The 23,962-nt window shown below is 47.5% G+C and overlaps 1 protein-coding gene across 1 annotated transcript; it reads left to right on the top strand.

Moving 5' to 3' along the window:
* Positions 1 to 7,454: 7,454 nt before the first annotated feature.
* On the top strand, positions 7,455 to 22,575 carry EMP1 (epithelial membrane protein 1). The gene is made up of 5 exons (XM_080393186.1): positions 7,455 to 7,622; positions 18,933 to 19,050; positions 19,946 to 20,048; positions 20,156 to 20,296; positions 20,869 to 22,575. The coding sequence occupies exons 2-5, from the start codon at positions 18,973 to 18,975 to the stop codon at positions 21,027 to 21,029; spliced, it is 483 nt and encodes a 160-aa protein (XP_080249312.1). The 5' UTR covers positions 7,455 to 7,622; positions 18,933 to 18,972; the 3' UTR covers positions 21,030 to 22,575.
* The last annotated feature ends 1,387 nt before the right edge of the window (positions 22,576 to 23,962 follow it).

Genomic DNA, 23,962 nt, shown 5'->3' with positions numbered 1-23,962 from the left:
ATTTGTTCTCAGCCAGGTGGTACCTACAGCTCTGGGGTTCCCTTTAAGCTTCAGTCCAAGGTTCAAAAATCCTCTCAAATAATTATATCTTCCTAAGCATTTCTTCAGTTCACCTCCAAAAGTCCTAATTCTTCACCTGTGAGCACTCTTTACCAGTCTGCCATGTCCTTTGCTTGAATTCGTTCATTCTTATTTTTTTTGTCCAGTTGATCTTATATGTCACAGGGATGGTGGTACCCAGACACACCTATCGAATTCAAGCAATCATTTCATGCTATTGCAACATTGTACTGATTTTTGCTCCACAGTCACAAAGCATCACCCTTTATAAGCACATTTGAAGTAAAAAAAGCCCAGGCTTTTAATTCTTTGTACTATCTAATCCTCAGAGCCAGGCAATATGGTGAATGCCCTCTTTCTCCTCCCCCTTGTCTAGCTCATGTCTTCCCCGACACTCCCAACATGGAGCTGCACAGGACATAACACCTCTGTCTTTGACTGGTACCTCAGACCAGTCAGGAAGTTCCTCAGTCCCACAGCACTGCTGGGACTACACTAAAGCGATCCCTTGCCATAGGATTTGAGGCGAATCCTCTCAGCAATGAGAACCTTCAGCTTTCGCTGCCATTACCACTTATAGGGCCTCTCCAGGGGTGAAATATGGCTCTGAGATTTGTGGATGCAAGAGGGACTTCAGCATCTGAATATCTCTAAATGACACTGGTTGCCTTTTACCCCGCTAAGTGCTATATCATGTTGCAAGCTCTTCTCCAGATCTCTGTCTGCTGTCCCTGTTAAGTTGCTTCCAGCTTTATTTCTTTTGCAAGTTCCAAAGGCTCCCGCCCTATGAATAGCTAACTTTGGGTTTATTTCCCCCCAGATAATAGGTTTGCATTTTTCCAGTTTGAATCTTGTGTTATTATTTCCTGCCCATATCCTGCCTCAAACACAAGGGAGCCACGAAAGCGGTGACTGTACATCACAAAAGGAGAAGGAATGGAGTCATGAAAATTTTTGTGTTAGCGAATGCATAAGGCACAGAAAGGGAATGTGTGTGTATGAGGGGAAGCAAAGCATAATTCATCTTCCCTCTCAAAAGATGAATGGACAGCTGGCCTGAAGCAGGGAAGCAGGTAGCAAGGAAGAGATCTTAGCTCAATGCTCAGTCTTAGCGCTGAGGGAAGAGGTTTCTCCCCTCACAAATTTGTCTTTATCACCAGTATCTTGACTTGGTGGCACTGCTTCAATCCCTGATTCAAAATCAGAAAGACTGCCATGAAGTCAGTGCGAGTTGTTCCAGTTTTACGCTGCTGCAGATAAACTCAGAAGCTGGCCCATGGTGTGACACATGTAAATGTTTCCTGTTTCAGAAGGGAACCATGCCTCTGCAGTCACAGGAATCATTTCCCTCTTTGTCAGGGAATAAAAAAACAAACCTAGAGATCATCCCCTCCCTTCTGCCATGCAACAGCAACAGGAGGGAGAGGACTTCCCATCCTTCTGCCAGCCCTCTGCACTTTGCTCAGTGACTTGAAGCTCAGAGATGCTTCCTTTGTTGGCTGCATCACCCATGGTGTTCAGCCATCTCTCCCCTGCTCTGCCCCTGTCAATGCCCAGCCTCTTTCCACCTCAGCTACACTTCCCTGTTTTCCTTCTCCTCCCTCCTGACTATGCACTGAGCTTGGCTCTTTTCCCCTCCACCAACCCTTCCCCTCACTAGGAGACCATTACAGGTACTACTGCCCTCGCTAGCAAGCCTTCCCTGGGCTTTTCTTTCAGTTTAGTTGAGTAACTGATTTGACCAATGGCAGGTCCATTGCACTCTGCCATTTATCTTCCTAGGTTATCACTCTTCCTTCCTGCATGTAGAGCCTGTGACACTACAATGTTACTTAAATAAATGCATCCTGAGATTAAAAAAAAAAAAAAAGCAAGATACTGCAGAACGTGAGAAGCAAGTACAGTTAGCCTTCACGCACCCTCCACACGTTATCTCTGGTTGCAGAGGGACATCCTACAACTTTCTCAAGACACCAATATATGCTCTAAGAAGAAAGGCCAGCACACCCTGAGCAGGACTAATACGTGCAAACAGCCCATGGGAGCAGCAGGTAAACAGAAAGATTTCTCATTGTCAAACCTCAACCACAGTGCAAAAGGCACTTGCTGTTGCCTGGGCCTCTTCGCTGACATCTGTTTCTACAGCCAATGACACAGTTGCAGTCCAGGATGCAGGATGGTCATGCAGCTAATTCCCTTTGTCAGCACTGAATGAAAGGAGAACAATAAGGCACTGCTAACTCATGCCATTTCTTGGTGCTTGCACAATATTTTTTTTCTCCACTAACATGGTAAAATCTGTTGGTGAAGCAACCAGTAGCATATACTGCAAAATACAGCTGCCACAGAAGGCAGAAGTAGAAAGGAGCCAGAAGCGGGAGAAAGCAATAAAGAAAACCTCCTTGGTTGCCATCATGGATGAGGGAGGCCTTCAGGTGCAGGTGGAGAATACCACCAGCCACTATCTCTTTGATGTGGAATGGGAGAGGTTCTTGGGAAAAGTGACAGCTCAGATGGGTCTGCCAGGGCAGAGCTACCAGTTGCACATTACAGGCAAATGTCTTCAGCTGAGCTGTTTTAATGGAAAAAAAGGAAGAGGTTGAGGTAGAGGTTAAAGGGAAAATGAGATGTGGAGTGCAGTTCCCCTGGTCTCATAAAAGCAGGGGAAGACTGCCTCATTTCAGCTGGCTCTCATCAAAATACACCTTCTTTTGCTCCAGAGCATGGAAGAAAGTTGTTTTCTTGGGTTCACATTTCTGTTCCCAACACCAGCCAGCTCATGCTGCCTCCTCTAAGTGTTCAGAACCTCAGCCTGAGGATCACATTCAAGCCCACCCAACAGAGCCTGGGAAGGCAAGGCCTTTTGGACTAACTGACCCCCTGAAAAATAGTCCAAGCCCCTCAGCCCGATATGAGTGGATTGCCATTTACCCAGCCTGCCAGAATCTCCAGATTTGCTGCAGAGACCACAATGTGAATGTCAGTACTCTAAGACAGTGTGAGATGTCAGTCTGCCCACTGCACAGAGGAATCACAATCCATGCTCATCTCCCCTTCCAACATAAGAACAAAGTGTATGGTCCTTTTCACATGGTAGGACAAAATGAAATTCTAATCACTGTGGAAATTATGGTAGGAATGGTCTCCTTATCTCATGCCTATGTTCATTTTTTATTCCTGTTCTGAAACAAGGTAAGTTTTGGGGCTTCCCAGATGTGGTAGGTGGGATGCAGAGAATGCATTCTGGCATAGACTGCACTCATAACACTCAAGTACTGGAGGGAACTATTGCAGTTCTTGGATGTTACAGCTCTGTGACAAACCATTCCTACACAAATGCTATAAAGCCAGGGGATTTTCAACACTGTACCTATCACCCACTTTCAAAAGATCAGTCAGTCTGGAAGTCCAGACTGTGATTTCAGAAAAAATCAGATGTAGATGTTTCTGTAGGTTTTGTTCTTCATACAGTTTACCAAAGTACTTGGGTGAGAGATCATACCTGCCACCCCCCCAAAAAAAAAACCAACAAAAATCCCCCACAACCCGACCCCCCAAAAAACCTGTGCACAGGAAGAGTTACATTTATTCAGTGTTGACTGCAATCCACTCCTTTCTTGTACCACTGAGCTTGTAAAGTCAGCTCCCCTAAGTACTGGAAGCCTAGCAGTCCTTGTGGGGACAGGAACATGACAAGACACATTAGAGAAATGACCAAAACCATCAAGGTGTGACTTCCAGTATCTGCTTCCTCAGAACTAAGTGAAGCTATAAATAAGGGAACCATCGCCCTTTCCTCTCCAGTGGATGAATGCTCCCATTTGAAGCCCTGCAGGGTCATGTGTGACAAATGCAGTTTATCATATGGCTCTGAGATGTATCAGATGTCTCTGCAAATTACTGTATCACATGGATAACCCCAGGATACACACACAAACACATCAGTTACACCACTACAGAGCAGTATGAAACTTGTTGGTTTCTATTTTTTTAAACCCACACATTATCTCAGGCTCAACCCTGCCTTCTTCATATCATGACAAGTGGAGAAGTAGCAAACACCATGGAGCATATCCCTTCCACTAGTCCTGCAACCAGCCAGCAGGACATTGTACAAAGTTAAGAGCATGTGTAAGAGAGGAAAGGGTTTAAGTTTCTTTATGAGAAAAGACATTTTGTTTAGACTGGGGGTGGGGGTGGGGTGGGGGGAGGGACATGGGGCTTAATATGCAGTGTGTGTTTGCAGATAGATATTCAGAAAAGCATGTCTAAATAGCATATATTGAATTCCTGTTGAATTTGTATTTGAAAGCATCCCAGAGAGCATGGGAACTCAGCTACACACCTCTCCCAAGCATAGATTCTGGCAGCTGAAGAAAGTGTAGAGACACCATGGACTATTTCCCCTGGCACGTTCTAGAAACAATCTGTTCTGGATGCTTCCAGCTGAGCCTGACCATACCTCCCCCACCCCTAACTTCACACCCTGTCTCCCACTCCCTATCATCCATTCCTCCTTTGATCTGGGCTTGCGAAAGCAAAATGTTTGTCTTATCTAATGTCACTGTGGATGCTCATCTTGTTACAGCACGGGCTACTGTTTACATACAGTAGTGATGTCTACATAGGTGTGGGGCATGGCAAAACAAGCAGACATACAGCAGCTGCAAGCTGCTTATTTGGGAAGAGCTTCAGCAAAAGCATGGCACGCACGGGAAAGCTTCACCCTTTCATCGCCTGTGGAAATGCCAGCCCAGATTCCCACAGCTCAAATTCTCGTGGCTTTGACCTGACCACCTCCTATTAGTTGGCTGGAGGCATTCAGAAAAGCCTGTGAAATGAGTGGTGCTTGGGTCAAGGGACACCATAGATTATGGTGTGAGCATCTTAGGCAATTCAACTTTAGTGTGTCAAACTGGCAGCATGCTTTAGACCTTTGATGCCACGATGAGACTTTTCACGTCATGGGTTTTCTATTGCAACCTGCCTTATGAAAAGCACACACCCTAAAGGGAGAAGTTGCCGCAGGCACACAGAATTAGCCTCTTCTTAAGATGGGTGGATAGATCTGGTTCTCCGTCACACACGCATAAAGGCTTATTGAGCTAACGCTTCCTCCACAGACAAACAGCTACAGAAAATATGACAAATCTTATCAACTTGAAATGTTCTCCTACCTTTACCTATTGGTAGGAAGTTCTCTCATTTCTACCCTGTCTCCTTGTCCAGATGAGAGGTGGAAATATCCCAATGAGCTACCAATCTGCTCAGTGGAAGCTGAGCTCTCCCCTGACCTCATCATACCCTGTCATTAGGGGGGTACCCTCACTTACTTAAACTATCATCTCAGCATTGCAGCATTGCTCCCCAACATGAGCAGCTGTCTGCACCTTTGGTCACTTGACACTCACTTGTACCCCCTCACACCTGGCTTGACAGGTATAACAACAAGGATGAAGCTAGTTGCTGGCAGGGTACCAGTGCTCCTCCAGGGCCACAGTCACAATTGGCCTGTCTGGTTACTTTTCTTTACTCTGCTGGCTGGGCACCAACACGTCCAGATGGAGAGCCAGGAAGCAATGCTCCTGTGGGCAAGCTGCTGCTGATGCTGCAGAACCCTGCTGCCTCCCTGTGAAGTGTCTGATGTTGGCCATTGCCTGACATGGCCTCCCAGGCTAGAGAGCAATTTGTACAAAACAAGTTTGCTCTTTCTGAAAAAAAAAATGCTTTGCCAGTCACAGGTCACTTCATACCCAACTTCATAGGGGGCTCCACTGTTGTTGCCCCCCATGAGTGTGTTTGAGATGCAGGTGTTTTGGCTGCTGTGTCTCAGATAAGCAATTCTATGAGTGTGCAAGCAGCTGCAGGTGGGCAGTCACTTGTGAACAGGTCTGGGGCAGTGGATGCTTCACCACAACTGAACTGTGGCCCACAGAGTCTGCTTTGGGACCCTGTGTTCAGTATTTTGCATGGAGCTGAGCATCCCTCACTCCAGTAAACTCTGCTGGGAGAACAGGGAATGGCAAATGGACAGTGCAGCTCAATGCAAACGTCAGCTCCTTCTGCAGGGTAAGCAAATACATTTTCCTTTTCCTAGATATCGTCTTCATGTACACCACCAAGATGCACATTCTAACCCATAGCTATTAAACATAGTTAGGCTTATTCTATCCTCAAGGAACACATACTGGTCTTTATTTTCCATCAGTGGTAAAATTCCCATGGGATTGTCAGGGCACAATGTCTTTGCCCACTGTATGTGTCATTTTTGCTGCCGTTTTATCCATAACTGTTTTAAGCAGGCTGCTAATAGTCTAAAATTAGACTAGACACATATCAACTGCACAGAGAAGGAATAATCTGAAAAATAGCAAGGTCTTTTAATTTGTGTAGACTTCAAAGAGCACCAGCTTCATCTTTCAAATAAAGGCAATCCAGTGTCCTCCTCATTAAAGTGGGAAAGGCCTTTGCCAGGTAGTTTATCAGTATCTGCTTATTTATTTCTGGGCCCCTGGAAAAGCAAGCTTGATTCCTTGCAGTAGCAGATCACCAACTCTATCACAATATGGATCACATTTTAACCCAGATGCTTTCTGATAAACTTCCTCCCCCTTCACCCACATCTCAAGCACATCCCCACTCAATCTTGCCTGTAACATCCATGAGACAGCTACACCAGTCAATTCTCTGCAAATGTAAAGGATCTATTTGTAGAAGTCTTTAAGATGAGAAGAAATGCTGACCTTAGAAAACTGCGAATCACAAACTCCTTATTTCATCTTCTTTGCCTTTCTTTTCTTACTCCATGGATGCAAACCACCACCGCCTGGCCAACTTGTTCCAGAGTAACCACCAGGCCAGAGCTGCATTTTGAGCATCTTTGCTCCTTGGTATATTCCCGAAAGTCTTGCCCATGCCAATGTCAAGGGTCCGATTTGCACTTCCCGCGCTGCCCACCTCCATGACTTCTCTGCGCAGCACAGCAGCACAGGGAGGGGATGCAGTGACTCACCCAGCCTCACCATGTCCCCTGCCAACCGGCTCTTTGTTTGTTTGAGTGATTGTATTGTTGAAGTCCCGTTGCCACATTTGTAACCATACTTTTTTTTTTTTTTTTTTTTTTAATATGACAACCAGAAGTTCAGTTTTATAAACAGATGCTGTTGTGGGCCTCTATTACTCAGCTGGATCAGCGTCAGTCGTTTTTCCAGGCTGCGGTCTCCGTGCGGCACACTGAGTCAGAGGCAGCCCTGCACACATCTCTTTGACTCGCTGGTTTCCTCCCAGCGACTCTTGACTCCCCGCCAACAAAGCAGGGCGTAGCTCATTAATTCCCCCCCCCCCCCCCCCCACCCCCCTTCTCCCTCTCTTTAAAGGCAGACTGATTCATAGTAACTCCTTTAAAACAGAGTGGAAAGACACCACCCTCCCGCACCAGCGGAGGAAACTTAAACCACCAGCAGGTCACTCCCCTGCACTGCAGCTCTGTGCTCCGGGACACAGCACCGCAGCTCCACACGATCCTGCTCCCGCAGGTGCCAGGACCAGCCCCAGCCCGCACGGTAAGAGCTGCTCTCGAAAATCCTCAGCAACTTTTCTCCCTCACTGGCGGCTGCTCCTCTCATCCAGCAGCTCCAGCCTGCTTTTCTTTTCCACTCCGCCACTTCTCTTCAACTTGGCACATGAGCTGGCTATGGGACACACCTTAACCTTTCAGCTTTAGCTTTGAAATCCAGCTGTGTTACGGGTCAATGCGACATTGCAAAGCGTCCCAGCTGCAACTGTAGAGTGCTGGCATCAGCGATATTATTTTTGCCTCCGGGGCACGTGCAGCGAGGGCGCAGGCACAGGGTGCCCAGCTTGGGCCAGCCCCGCCGCAGGAGCTGCTGTGTGTTTTTCAAGTAGTATTGCTTACAAACGTGGGAAAGCGCCTGCTTGAAATTAAGGCTGCTGGTTCAGCATTTCTGGCTCTCACTTGCATTTTTCTGCAAGTCTGTCTCCCCTCCATCAGTGGTTTGCCAAGCTTTAAATTAAAACCACGACAGTCATTCCAAGTGAAGTCCGAGAGGCCTCAAAGGTGCAGAGTTTGGGGTACAGTGGAAAGGACCTCTCTTTTTCTGTTGGGAGTCCCAGCTCCTGAGGCTGAAGCCAAGCCCTAGTTCTTACACTAAGCCACACGATGCGTAGAAATGCATGCTATGCCTTCCTTGGCAGCACAGACCCTAGAGTGGGGAGCACTGAGAGGTGAGGTGAGGGAGCGGGTGGAATTTCTAAGAGCACTGGGGCTGCATGGTGGGGTGTGTGTGTGGGAGGTGCTGACGGGAAGTGTAGGATTGCAGAGACTGGCAATTTTCCCTATTCACCTGCCTTTTTCCGCACAACCACCCCCTCCCTCTCTCCTCTCCTTCACCAGTTCTCTCACTTCATCTGTCTGCTATGGTCTGTATCCTGCGGTCAAATCTGAACTATTTTTGAGGTCTGAGAAAGGGAGTGCAGCAAAGCCAGTTTGTTGGCACCAGGCTTTGGTTCCTGTTGCAGGAACCCAGCCCACCTCTGCACAGTTTCATGGATCTGAAAGAGACTGAAACAGTATTTAGCCCAGTCCAGCTGGGAATGGCTGCAGCTCTGGCTGCTGCTGTGGACAGTTACTGTATGAGTGGCCAAGAAGCTGAGCTGACCTTAACCTTGTGGCAGAAGGATGGATTTAGTGAATTTCGAGGTCCTCTCTGGCCCTATTGCTTGAGGTTTGGTCATGCAGGGAGTCCCTCCTATTTAAGAAAGAGATGTTTGAGTGGTAGGGAAGCTGACTGAGGCAGCAAGTATTTCCAGGTCAGTCAGCAATGCATCTGGGTAGAAAGTGTTTTTGGAAGCTGTCATTTACCATGATTAACAATGAAATTGGTTGGGGGTGGGGGGTGGGATGCTGTGGTCACAGAGCAACTCTCACTCAAAAGCTTCGCATTCCTCAAGGCACCTCTGAAAGCAGTCTTGCTGAGGAACTACGCACTTCACATTTCTGGACAGAGTGGGATTCTTTTCTGAGCAAACACACAAGAAGGATCTGGGTATGAAGAGTGTGAAAACTTGGAGTCTGTTAGCTGTTGTTCCTATGATAACAAGGGTTCAAGTGAGCCGAACATCTCCACCCAGCCCACCTCACACAGCCGCCAAACATGGGGACTGTGGACTGAAAGAGTGCAGGCTTAAAGGCAGCTTATTTCTATTTGCTGCCTTGGGGATCAGCATAGGAAAAGGATCAAAATTGAGGTATCTTACTATCACTAATGCTGTGGTGCCTGGAAGCACAGACTGGAATACAGCTCCTTCATGTGAGGCGCTCTATACCCACCCAAGGAGTTCCTCCCAGTAGGCTCCCATGGAAGCTCCCCCCAGCTATGAGTAATCATTTAAACGTGGCATGCAGTCTGAGCCATTCACCCAGGCTACCCTCGTGTTAGAGCTGGGCATCGCCAGCCAGGAACAGATGCCATCCTGAGGCAGACATTTGAGAAAGGGAGTCCAGCCACACCCAAGGACACATCAATGGAGGAGGGACTTGGGATCTTGTGGAGAAACACCCAGTTTTGGAGTGGGTGCCTCAGAGCTGCAGGGTTGTTAGTGCTCCCCCGTACCCTGCTGAGGACGGAGAACCCAGGGCTTGGAAAACCGGCCCTGCTGGCCTAGCCGGTGGTCTTTGAATTTTGCAGTGTGCGAGTAATGCAAGTGCATGCAGGTATTACTGTTTGGTGGCCTGGGGTAGAGCAGAGGTTGTATTTTGAAACAGTTCTGGGAGATCTGCTGATAATAGCCAGCCTGTTTTTGGTAAAAGGCCCACCTCAGGGCCTTGTTTGTAATGAGACAGGAGATGTGCTGCAAGCACAAATCCTTCTCTCTGTTCATCACCCTCCGAGCAGCAAGGCTGGCACATGGCACTCAGCCTGCGCCTGCTTGAGTTTCCTCAGAGCAAAAGCAGGAGGTTTGGCAGGGTACAGCCTGCTTCCCTAGCCCTGCCTGTTCACAGGGGGCTTCACAGGGCCCATCAACCCCAGGCAGTCGCTGTGATGCCCCTTCCATGGCACATTTCCACCTGCTCACTTCCCCACAGTTCCCTTTGCCTGCTGGACCAGTCCTCACTTTACCGAGTGCTACACCCGATGGCAAAGGGGGAGGCACCTGATGCCAGGCTAGGATTTGCCTTTGGGTACTCAAGTGCCCCACAAGGCAAGAAATAGCATTACTAGACCCATTTGATCTCAGTAGGCTCCTGTGCCTGTACTCTTCAATAGGGAGGTGACAGTACTGTCATCCAACAAAACACAGGGCAGGCTTCAGGGCGTGGCACTCCTAATTATTTTTTTCTTCTTCCTGTTCTCCTGCAAAACAAATAATGAAAAGGGAATAAAAGACGATATTCCTTTACCCTTTCTTCAAGGCAGGGAGAAATAAGAGACACAGAGGTGCTCTTTTACACCTCCAAAAGGGAGGGCAAGGAAGGGAATTTCCTATCTCCCCATCTGAAGATGGATACTTAATACTTCATGGGTCTTTCCTGCTGAGGCAAAGCAGCACGCACAGAAAAAGAGACTCTTCTCCATGGGCCTGCTCTTTTGACAGCCTCTGCCAGGACTGGTAATTAACTGGTAGCCACACTCATGTAATACGGGCCCTGAATAAATGTGCTGAAGCATCAGCTCAAATGTGACTACACAGATCCTCTGTCAGAGCCAGTCCACACCCAGTCATCCCATAGCACGATATGGGTCCTGCAGCAGTTCCTTATATAAACTGCCCAGAAGGAAATCTAGAGTGCCTCTGTTCTTAAACTGCTTTCTGCTGTTACACTGTAGGGAGGGCAGCAAAGCAGCACGTCTGGGGGCTGCCATCTGGAGCATCATTTCCTCAAACCCCATTGGGAGAGTTTTGGAAAGTACCTTCCTAGTTAGAACAGCTGAACAATGAACAAAGGAGACCCTGGCCAGATTTGAAGCTCCACACACCCTCCTCCTCCTTAACTGTTTGTAGCAGGGTAGAGAGTACAGGGAAGTGACTCTCTCCATGGAGTACATGGAAGACCAAACGTAGCCCATGCCTTGTCATGGTAGGGAGGGACGGTTAGGACAACTCAGCTCTAGAACCCACGTTGCCCAAGAAAGTGACCAGTTTGCCAAGCTCATAATTAAGATCTAACCCTTTTCCCCTATGACAACCAGTCTGTACTGCAGGCGTGGAGAGACACCCACAATGAGAGCCCAGGGACAGATCCTGGGCTAGGTCATCCCCAACCATGCAAAGAAATGCAGTGAACTATGAGCACTGGAGCGGCTGATGGCAGGTGAGCAGTGACTCATGCGGAAGGTTTGGCTCCTAATCCTGGCATTGCCGGATTAGAGGAAATCTGGGCTGAGGACCTTTGCTGTCCTTTTGCCCTTGCAGGGCAGAGTCTGCTCAAGGAGGAGAGTTGCGAAAGCAGCTGCCACGACTGGGTCCAGTGTCCACATTCTTCTCATTCCAGAGAGACATCTCCCCCACAGGCTCCAGCAGGCCTCTGGAAAGGACACTGAGAGCCATGGGAGCAAGAGGGGAGAGCTGCAAAATGCAAGCAGGCTAGTCAGGGGGCTGCTGAAGGCCAGCTCCAGGAACATGGACCACTGCTGAAGGAAAGCTGGACTCTGAGACTGGCACAGCCACTGGTTGTGTCAGCTCAGGCAGCTGAGGCAACCTGCCTGCTAGCTGGCTTATAGCAGCTGCAACCAGGCCAGAGTGCTGTGTCCTGACAGATGCCTTGTGGAAAGCCATTTCTGCATGTAACATGAGCTAGAATGACCCTTAGACCATTCTGTCAGCCCATGCTAATCACAGGTGCATGAAGCCCTCTTGAAGCCAGGTGGGGCGTTTTACCTCACAACCACCTTTACCCCACCCTGCACAGCACACTGACCAACTTCAGGCTGCACAGCATCGTCTTGCTTCTGCTTTATACTCATGCCCCTGCTCCTTGTAGTCCATCACTTGTGCACTGTAGGTCAAAAGAAGGAGCTATCACACAATTTTGCAATTCAATCCTGCACAGTCTTTTCCAAGCTCACTTGCAGGAACAAGGACACCCTGCAGGCAGACTGACCCAAAAACTCAGACTGTTTAGATGCCTAAGTTGCATTGATCTCAGTATTTTGTAGGTTGTACTGGCGTGTTCATAGATTTTGCAGTCTTGAGAAAGAGTCACTAACTGATAAGGAGCCACTTCTTTTTCAGTTACCCTCCCTTGAAAAAAAAAAACCACAAACAAAACCAAAACGGAAGATCCTTGCAAAACTATGTAAATCAGAGACCTGCAGTTTTAATTTAAAAATGCAGCCAAAAGCACAGCTGATGTGGGCTCCACAGACCTTCCACCTCTATCTAAAGGCTGTTGTAAGGAAGAAAAAGCAGGAAGCCCCACCAGAAATGATCTGTGCACTTTTGCTCACACCACACTGTAACTTGAATTTTCTTGTCAGAGCTGTCAGATGGTTTCTCCCACGTGGGCACTGTCAGTGTCAAAGTCACACAGATAAATATGCGCACTCATAAGGAAGCCACGCATGGGTACACATGCAGACAAACACACACTCAACACACATGGTTCAGCTCTGCTCACAGGGAAACCACAGATGCACACTCCCATTCATAGAGGGAGCCACGCAGAGCTGCAGATGCACACCCCTACACACACCACGTCATCGCCCAGGCTGTCAGTCCTCCCACAAAAGTTTCTCGCATATGTTGGCATCTTGTCTAAACCCCTGCAAGTCCCAGCAACTCCTGTGTCTAATTAACCCACCCAGGGACCATCTGACACTCTAAGGGTTGAGCGTGCTCCCCATTGCACCTCCAAAAGTGCAGAGGAACACTTCTGTGCTTCCACTAGCTCTGAGGTCCCCTTCCCCACCCCTCCCTCTTACTTGCCGCCCATCAGCCCCAGCCCTTCCTTGGCGTGTCTAGTGTGAGTGACAGATTTCCTCCAGCAGTGGCTGCTGGCTGCCTGCCAGGCCCCAGGCTGCTGTCTCTTCCCCTTCCTACTACCAAGGGAGCTTTGGAGTTTCAGTTGATGTTGTCACATGGCTGAGCATTCGAGGGTGGTTTCTTCTGCAGAAAATGCCAATTTCTCACTGTCTGCCCTAGGAGCTCCGATATTTCCCCACTCTCATATGAATCACAAGCATGAGAGCTGGAAAAGCCTTGTGTGTCATCTTTTGTGACTCCGCCTTGCATCTCTCAGTAAGTGGAGGTTCGTTTCCAAGGGTGGATTCTTGAGGACTTTTGGTCCCACAAGAAATGATTCATATTCTGGGGCTTAACAACTCCACTGGGAAGGCAATTCCCCTGATCCCTTGGAGACCATACCACCAGAAAACACTTCACAAGAACCAGACAAAACCTTCAATTTTCTTAAGCTTATTTTCAGTTGTAGTATACCTCAGGCTGCTCTACACTTCCCTTTTGATTGAAATTCATCTGCTACTTTTACAGCCTTGCTGTATCCCATGTGGTCACCACAGCCACCACCCATGCGTGCACAAAATCTTCTCACTGCCATAAACCAGAGGCTCCACAGGCCTCCATGTGCCCACACACACCTCCTGCCCAACCCTTTTCCCACACATGCGAAATCTCTTTCCACAGGCACCAGCCTACTCATCCACATGTCTATAAAAAGCATCTGACTTGTAAGTTGAGTCAGGCCAGTCTGTCAAAACCAGGTTGTCAACAGCAGTGCTGGCATACAGTGGTTTATAAAAGCCTGGAGTCAGCAAGGACTCTGGATTCAGCTGGATCTGAAGCAAGAAACAGAGCAAAGGGTGAAAGCAAAAGGATACTTCCCTGTGGTTGTTTAAAGTTGTCATGTTTCTAGTAACAATGTGATGGGTCCGAAGTCACCGGGCCACCAGAATATTACAGAGATCTTCACATCTTTTCATCCTGCCAGGTGACCCAGGGCACAATGAGGACTCATATCACACACAGTGACAAGGTATGCACTTGTAGCAGGGCTAAGATGCAGGCAAGGCCTCAGCTCAGTCAAAAGGCAGATCTACAAATTCTGCGGAAGGTTTTATCCCACTCTGAGGTTTCCCTTGCTGGTAGCACCATGGCAGCATTGCTGTTTGTAGGTTGGCTTTGCAATAAGGAATGTACCAGTGACAGAGGTGGCAGTTTGTGGCTGTCTCAAACAATGTCAAACAGCTTTTATTTTCTGTCCCATCCTCTCCAATTCCCCCCTTCCTTTCCAAGTGGCCTTGGCCCTGATTCAAACACCAGTATTCCTGGTGTGACCCAGTGCCACCACAGACAGTGGCCAGGTTCATGTGCTTTCTCTAAATATTGGACCTCCTTCTGTCACCATCAGAGACAGCGCACTGGCTGAGACAGGCCACTGGTTTGACTTACTACTGCATTCCTTATATTCTGTGGTGGCAGCTGGGGAAGGCAGAATTGTTTTCATCTCAGTTGCTTTAAATCTATGGAGATTTTTATTGACATTCTGGTCAAAAACATTTGCTTTTACCCCAAAATGCCATATTTCCCTTGTTGAAAAATTGAATGTATGAAACCCAAGGGACTTCAGCTGAAAAACGGACTTTTAGAGGAGTCAGAGGCCACCACGGTGCTCACAGGTGGTTGATTTAGATGTCCTTTGCTCACTGGATACTATGGGCTACTTTAGGCTATTGGCTGAGTTCTCCCCTCAGCCAGCATCTCTGAGAGTATGCCTCATCAACTTACCCTGGGAGAGGTCGTTCCAAGCAGGAACCTCAGTTCAGAGAGGAGAATGAGAATGGGAGTCAGATGAGCTAAATCCCTTGGGAACACTTCAGATCTGAAATATTTCAGATTCAGTTGAGAATGCTCTGTTTTTTCACCCCAAACAACCCGATCGTTCCTGCAGAAACATCCTGTACTTTTCCCCTCTACTCCTTTCACTGCAGTGCACTTTCTGCCAGATGCAAAGGACCACTACCTAATCTGGCTTACCCTCTTGAGGAACCCACTCCCTATATTTGAGGAACTATACTGTTGGCCTTTGTCATATATCCAAGTGGTACTTTGCATTCCATCCTGATGCTTTGCTAAGCAGCAAACAAGGGCAACAAGTCACTTCTCCGGATTGCCCTCCAGACAGAAGGATCCAAAACACTGAAGTAGATGGAGTGGTGATATGGGTGGCTACACTTTGTCTGCATGAGAAGGCTTTGTCTTAGTTTTTAATGAGTAGTGCTTGCCTGCTTGAACTTGAACTAGGCTGCAGCAGAGCTATGTGTTCTTGCCCAATATGTGTACTCCTTCATGGTTAGAAAATAGTCTTTACACGGATATGTCTGTCATGCTTATCTGTAGGCTTTTTTGTGCTGAAGGCTGTTATGGTGATTGTTATTCATGGTTTTTGTTGGTGTGGCTTGTTATTTCTCCTCATCCATCATCCCAGGAAAAAGAAAACTCAGTCCACTGTCATCAGTGCAAGATCTTCCCTTGACTCACACAGGCTGTCCAGCAGGTGCATGACCTTCACTCCTCCTTCCCCACCAGCATGTCCTACCTCGGTAGTCATTTTGCTTTCATGTCTCAGCTCTGTTTTTCTTGGCTTAGCTGGGGTCCCTCCTCTGAAAGGCATGCCAGGAGGTTCAATGCAGGATTCACAACCTGGTTGCTTGACTGGTTTTTGAGAAGCAGTCCTAAAACTGACAGGGTGTCCTGAACACTTGCAGGGTTAAATAATTGTGGTTTTGGGAGCTTTGGGGTGAGTCAGTGGAAAAAACTGGCAGCCCTAGGAAGGCTAAGACTGACTCATAGCCCAAGAAGAGCCTGAGGAGCTCCAAATCCAGCTACAGTTTAGGTAGGGGAATGGAAGAAAAGGCATTTGCGTGCAATTGTGTCCTCTTGCTCTAGCAATGCGACCCCACCCTGTAACGGAGAAAGATGTCTCACACTTAACAAATGGAAAGCTCATCCGGTCAGTCACTAGTGCTCTGCCAGCTTCTCTGTCTAATGGGAGGAAAAGTGCGTGCTGTACTGTCAGAGACAGAGATGACTCTATTTCAATGCCATTCGTTCACCCACTGCTCCTTTGGGATTGTTCTCTAGTGTTTTATCTAAAAGGCAGGGAGAGATGAAGGAAGGGGAAAGCAAATGAATAGAAAAGGAGGCTTGTGCCTTAACTCACTAAGTATCAAAACTAAGCTGTGAGCACATATCTCCGAGGGAGTTTGCATTTGATAGTGTGTGTATTCAGGGAGAGGTGCTGACGTTCTCAGGAAGCAGGTGCACTGAAAGCACCTGAACTAACAGTGCTCTCAAGCAGTGTGAGAATGGGGCAGAAAGAGCAAAGGGAATAAAGGATTTGGTTTTGTCCTTAGCGTATTGGTTGAAGTTCTGGGTGTGGGGCTTTTTTTTACATTGAAAAGTAACATTTACCCCTCATTTTAATTTCTGAATGCAAACAGAAGATGCATTTAAAAGGACTGTTCTAGTCCCTTAGGGTGTCATGAAAGCAAGTTTTTAGTCTTTCAAGTACAGGGCTTTTTTGAAGGTCCTCAAAATAATTGGCAAAAAACTGCTGAATGAGTTTTTAAAGAGGCCATGGAAAAATACATCCATCTGTGAAAGAAGAAAGTTTAGCCACTCTTCAGTAAAGGCCAATTTCAGAGCAGGCAAATTTACCACCATTTGGTGTATGCATACCAATACACTATGGTGGCAAGAGTGCTCATTACAGTTTGTGTAGTCAAAGGGATGGGAAGATTTGACTCAGAGGCTCTATTCCAGGCACCTGCTGCAGTGATATCACCTAGTCGTGGCAACAGCAATAGTTCCTCAGCTCATGGTACAGTGTCTATATCAGTTGACATCCAGCATTTTGAAACCCTCGTTCCTTTTGCAGTCAATGGAAAGAAGGGGTTTAATGCTCATGTCAGATGTGTTCCTGTGGTAGCCTGCATATAATATTGAGAACCTGGATTTTAGCAATCCTGAACTCATCAATGACTGTCACTACAGTCAGAGAGGAACTCCTGAGAAGTCTGTACTTTCTCCAAGATCATCACTAAAGAAAGTACTTCTTTAGCAGAAGGTACAAGAAGCTAGGGCACAGTGACCAGGCCATCCAGGCGAATCAAGCCATAGGGCATGAGTTTGCTATAGGACACCCTAAAGCAGACAAGTAAGCCTGGCCCATGTTCAGCAAGCTAATCAACTCCAGAGAGTTCTCCCAGGTGAAAGAAACCTCCCAGCAAACAAGTTATTGCTGAGAGAAGAGGACCAGTTACCAAACCTAGTCTGCCCTTCTAAGGAGCGGCCTCATTTGGGTCGGAGGAGTGGCCTAACAGAGCTGGTTCCTTGAAATCCTGAACTCAAGGAATTCCTCCTGGTCATCAGCTAATGCTGAACTGGACAAAGAACCACTGATGAGAAGCCTGTCTGCCTGCTGTGGTTTGAGAAACTGTATCCAAAGCAGTGCAAGGAATAGCTGTAGAACTTTACAGGAATACACTCCAACACATGGCCACAATGAGAGAAAAGACAGGAGTGGAGAAGGTGGAGTCATTGAGTAAAAGCACCACATTTATGAGACTTTACAAAGCCTTTCGTTACAGTTTGCGTGAAAGACATCATAAAGTATAATTGTGTGGTTCTATGACAATGTTACCACATCCCGTACAAATGGTGACAGCATCAAATCTTATCTAAGTCACCTGGACCAAAATAACTTGGTAACCAACATTCATCATGTACTTGATACTGCTCTTCAGTACCAGCACTACCAAGAGAAAGAGCACCACAGCCCTGTGAAACTTTCTAGGAAGCAATCTTTCACTGGCCAGAGCGGACCCAGTAACTCTTCTTCCCCATTTCTGTGGCTGTACCGCACAATTACTAATAAATGCCTGGGAGGAGGGAGAATATACTCACTCACTTTGTGTGAATTGTCTGCACTCTCTCAGCTTAGATTTGTTCCTTGTATTTTGAGTATTCAGGGGAGAAGTCAGCAGCTTTGACAAACATGAGAGCTGTCTAAAACCCATTCCCTTCCCTTTCAAATCACATATTCATCAATGACAGGGAATCTTACAAAAAGTAAAAGTTTGCAGGGTACAGAGGCAAAAAACCCCAAAACAAACCAAAGGGCAATTTGTGCTACTGAATAATCTTATTTTAGTAATAATGTGATCTGCACGCCTAAAGTTTTAAAAGGGAAACAGGCAGTTTTCATTGCAAACCTAAGCATCTTCCTCTGCTCTAGAACACCTCAGTGGGCATTTCTGTTCTGGTTATTCTCTTCTTCACGTAATGGAACGACCCGTTGAGTAGGGGCAGCCCTCCAGTCCACTCTCAGCTGCTGCTCAACAGCTGATGTGCCCAGGACCACACAGCCCTCCACACCACCTGTCTGTGTTCCAGACCAGCTGGAGGAGGTGGTGCCATGAGAGGGAAAGGGAGAACAGGAAAATCTTTCCTGACCTCTGTGAATCCTGTGGGCAAAAGCTGCTCTTCCTGGAGTGTAGTCCTGGAGTATGTCATTTTTACTTTACATAACCACACACCAATTTAAGTATCTTGTATTTATAGTCAGGCTATTTTTAAAATGCCCTCAAGCTAACTACCCCTGCTCTAAATCTCCTCCCAGACTAGTTCCTTTACCAGGCTGTCTTTAACCTTTTGAGCAACTGGCTCCCTTGCAGATTTTGACAAAGGTTTTAGTGATGTTTTTTTGTGACTGCATGGTTCCAGAAAGGATTTTAAATCAACCTGTTTTCTTACATGTAAATAAAGTAATGTAATGCTATTCTTTGATTCAGCCCTTCCCTTTACCTTCCCCCTCTGCTCTTGTTCTCCTCCAGAGTTCTCTGTATCAGTGACGCCACCTAGAAGAGACCCAAGATGTTGGTGCTTCTGGCTGGAATCTTTGTGGTTCACATTGCCACTGTCATCATGCTCTTTGTCTCCACCATTGCCAACGTAAGTAGAGACCACACGGGACGAGACACGGCTGGTGCCCTCCGCAGCAGTAGCCAGCCCTTTATACAGCTGGCAGGGGGACAGGCGGGTGGGGGCTCAGGTCTATAGGTGAGGGACACCCGCTCAGAGCTGTGAGTAAATATGAAGCAGTGATGGGTGTTCTCAGCAAGCAGAAAGGCAGCCGGGGTGGTAAAGGAGGCAGCCTCTACCTGCCAGCCGCCTTTCCCAAATCCCGGTGCCAGCAGCACCTCAACACTCTTTATCAAAAGACCGCAGTGAGGAGCAGGGAAGGTCAGTCGATGACAGCTCTGAAGCGGTATTTATCATCCCATCTGGCAGCCAGGCTGCTGCACAACTGGGCGCCCCCCCCCCATGCCTGCCCGCTCCGACGGCAGCGCCGGGGGCTGGGGGCCGCTGCAAGCCCAAGCCGAGGGGCGCGGCCGGCGCCCCCCGCCCGCCGGGAAACCCGGGGCGAGGGTGACCCCTGGCGGCTCGGCGGGGCGGCGCGGCCGGGGTCTGCCCGCGCCTCCTGCCCGGCGCCGGAGGCTGTCGGGGGTCCCTCGCACCCGCCCGGGCGGCTCCTTCGCTCCGGCGTGCCTGCCTGCCGCCTCGCGCGGGGGTTTGGGGAGGGGATGGCCTGGGCCGTTTCCCCCCCATCATGGGAGCAGACTGCCCCAGTGTTTCACCTGGACCAAATGCCTCCTGGCCGTGGAAGCCTGCGTCATCTCCTACCCGCTTCGCCTGTTCATCTGCTGCCAACACATGCTGCCTTTTTCAGCTCTGTCTCGAGGCACTTAGGCTGCTCTTGCTTCCCTTATGGTTTAGTCTGACAACTGGGCGGAACAGCAAGGAAGCCTCCCTTCACCCTCAACACCACTGTTTCATCCTGTTTCAGGTTTGGATGGTGGATATTACCAACTTTGGAACAATCTCATCAGGACTCTGGCTACAGTGTAACAAGACCTGCGATCAGCTGCCACTCAGAGGTGGCAATGATGGTAAGTTAGGTCTGCATTTTCATCGTGGTGATAAATTGCAGGACAGTAGTGCACAATACCGAGGCTGAATCCCGACGTTCTCAAATCTATTCCCTGTGTGTTCACAGCTTCCCTCAAAGCCGTGCAAGCCTTTATGATCCTCTCGATCATTTTCTCCGTCATTGCACTTGTCATGTTCATTGTCCAGCTGTTCACCCTGGAGAAAGGCAAACGGTTCTACATCACTGGAGCCATCATGCTGGTTTGCTGTAAGTATGTGTGCCTTTTGATGGCTGTGCATGCGTCCCACTGCCGCACCTCTGCCACACATGGCCATCAGGGGAGGTTGTCAGCCAGCTAAATGTTTCCAGTGGCCCAATTCTTGTGATAAAAAAAAGCACTGGGGAACTGGAAAGTGTTCGGTTTTTTTCACTGTATATAATGAAAGTATTTCCAGATTTTCATTAGAAAAGCCCAATAGGTTTTTCAAAACACCTTTGAAACACAACAAAAAAAGATTCAAGTATTTTGGAGGCCAGGGGAATAAACAGTTAGACAACTACTGCTCAACTACAGGACCAAACTGCCTGCAGATCTTATTACTGATTTCCTCCTAACAAAGGTTTATTCCCCATGGCACCCACTAAACAAGCCCCGAGTGTCTTATGTCATCATGTCTACAAGAGAAATACTCCATAAATAAGCCTAATGGGCAGCAGCCCCTCTCTTATGTGGCAGAAGACATGCATTACAATCTCAGGGGACAACAGTATTTCAGAAGTCCTGCAGCAGTGCTGGTTTCTGTGCATTTTCCAACTCTTTTCTCCCTTCCTTCCCACAGGGATGTGCATTCTGATTGGAGCCTCCATTTACACGGCTCGGTTCACAGGCAAGCTGTCCTCCGCACGTTCTCACCACGGCTACTGCTTCATATTGGCCTGGATCTGCTTTTGCTTCAGTTTCATTACCAGCATCCTCTATCTTGTTCTTAGGAAAAAATAAGGCTGATGGGAGTCCAGGGGAGAGGGTTGGCTACTGGGAATGGGGAAGAATTGCTCTGCTGAAAGAACTGTTGGGCCAATAGGCAGAAACAGCTACCATCATCACCACTGCTACCACCACAGAAAAATCACTAACAAAGCTAGAATCCTCAGAAACTCCTTCACCAAAGAGAGGGAGAAACAGCTCCAACTGATCTAGCACTGCTGGGGCTGTTGCACCAGAAATCTGCAAGTGACCCAGACAGCTCTTCTCCTTTTCTGCAAAGTCATGTCATACCTTCACAAAGCTTCAAGTTCAGCAGTGATGATTGAAGGGCACCACAAAACCAAGGGCTGCATCTTTCTCCCTTCCTAAAGCCCTTCTTACTTACATTTCCGTGTGCCTTGTGGGTTGGGCAGTGAGGCTTATGACCCCTTTTTTTGTCCGTTGAAATGAAAGGGATGGGCCTTTTGTTACATTTATACATACATATATATATATGCACATATGTGAAAGACATTAAATTGAGAAGAAACCCAACAGAAATCAGATTAACTTCATATTAAAATATCTACAGAAAAAAGGCAGCAATATTTTTTTCTGTTCTGTTTACTATTTGACATTCCCATGGTTGAATCAGATACAGGTAGGAAGGGCAAATATGAAGGCATGGATGACAGGGGGCAGGGAGAGAGAGAAAGTGTTGGTGAAGATACACAGGGGTTCCTAATTACAGAGGATGCAGTTGCTCAGTGATGCACATGCAGAGAGGGAATCAGCTGGGTGTGTGTCTACACTAAAATCTTCTGTTCAGCTCCAGAACATGCTAACAACATTGCAACATTGCAGGTCTTTACTGAGACGAGTCCTTATCTGTAGACAGGGTTTTTTTCCCACACTGTCACCCAGTACATGGTATTAATTGAGAGCCCCACCTTGTGACACAGCTCATCTCAAAGGCAAATGATACTGCTTAGCAGAGGAAATGTGTTCCCTAATGACAGATTAGGAGAGATGAGGCAGGGTTTGTGACTTCTGCTCCTTGCTGCACAACCTTAGGCCAGTCGCTTTACGTGGTGCTTTTCCGTCTGCCAAATTCTTCCATAAAACTATACCTACCTCCAAGGTTGCTGAGAGATTTTGAGTCTGCTTTGTAATACAAGGTCCCCATGTGAAAGGCTGGCATGGGAAAGTAAGGCATTGGTACTGCTGCAACCCACAAATTTCTGGCAGTTTAAAGAATCTCAGTCACATGTGGCATTTGTAAGGGACAAGAGGTCAAAACTTCCTGTGACTCCATCCACAACTAAAAGGCAGAGAGTATAAAAAAAATTACAGGTGCAGATTCTGCATGGATGCTATTTACCTCTCTCTCTCTCTCTCTCTTTCTCTTTCTGTTACATGTTCTTCTTATGTACACTTTATCAATTTGGTGGATATATTCTAGTACTGTATGTTGCTGTTTCATTAACAAAGGTTATTTCATACATAGTCATTGTAAATATTTTTAAATGCATATTTTTACTTTGAGGGTAAAAAAATAAAATCTGATTCCCTTTATTATAAAGAGTTTTACTCTGGGGTTTTTTTATTAGTATTAACAGATATGTTTTCATATGTTAACAGAAGCATTTGCTGTTCTCACTGAATCAAAGCTCACCCCCTTAAGATAACACAGAAGTACCCTGTTCTCCTGCTTGTCGGTATATGAGATTTCCTGTTCTGGAGGGGAGGAGGAAGCAGAACAACTCTCAGAGCTCCTGTTTCAGGCTCTCTGCAAGCTCAAGCAGGTAGCATGAGCAATGGTAACACTCAGTCCCAGAGCCAGGCTTTGCTTCACACCCAGCAGAGCTGGAAATGTGTTTTCTCACTCTGTCAGAATCTCGTCTCTGTGGAAGCTGGTGCTTAATATGCTGCAGAATTTATTACGTCTTAGACCAACCCTTAGCAGAAGTGAGTCCCAAAGCAAAATCACCGAGGTGTTTGCCTGGGCCATATGAGTTGGTGTAGCTGCTGTGTCCTTATCATTGTCTGGCCAAACACCTCAGCAGCTCTAGAGCTTGAGCAGAGTCCAAAGCCAAGGACACAGGCAGATCTCAGCAAACCTGGGGCACAATCCTGTGAGCTCTGAGGTGAGGTAAGGCCTAGCGGGAATTAGCTGGGTGGGAAATTTTGCTTTATCAATTAATCCACTTTAGGGAGAGCTAAGACATTCTGATTGAGGGTAGAACAGTGACATGAGTCTTTAGGAGCAGAAGTTTCACAGGAGAAGGACCTCATACATAGCAGGTTGTGGGAAGGCTCACAGTGTGTGATGGGTGGATGCTTGTCCTGGTCTCAGGAGTTTCCAGGAGTCCAGCTGTGCATCATCCTCCTGGAAACTCCTGTAAGTGCAGGGTAACCAAAGACCAGTCAGGCACTGGGAACAAGGCTCCTCTGGTTACAAGCTAACACTGGCAGGTAAGACCTGAGCCAGCAGCTGAGATGGGAACACTGGGGGATGCTAGCTAGGGAGCTTTGCAGGAGCATGCCCACGGCTAGGCTGGTATCCTGCCCTGTTTCTAGCACGGCACAGATCACACATGACAGTATGATACCTTACAGGATGACAAAGCAATCCCAGCTTTGTTGAGATGCTCAGGACAGGTCACAGGTAATGGTCTTGATTTTTGAACAATGGTCTCCAGCAGCCTTTGTCTCACCATATGATATGGATATGAAGGCTACCAGACACTCTGGGCAGTTTGGTTTGCCGAAAAACCACTTGGGCTTTTAAAGGAACAGTGCCTTAATCTACAGGTGGAAAAAATCACTGAGTCCTCTGGCATCTGACAAACGTAGTTGTTCTAGTCCCTGAAGTATAACCCATTCCAAATGAGACAGTCTTTTCCACATCTGGTAGCTCCCACCACCATCTTTCAAGTCCTGTTACATTAGGAGCTGGCAGGCAGGGA

This window comes from Falco punctatus (assembly GCF_963210335.1).
Source record: "Falco punctatus genome assembly, chromosome: 6".
NCBI classification, from domain to species: Eukaryota; Metazoa; Chordata; class Aves; order Falconiformes; family Falconidae; genus Falco; species Falco punctatus.
Note: the sequence above shows the minus strand (reverse complement) of the source record. Positions and strands in the feature narration are given on the sequence as shown.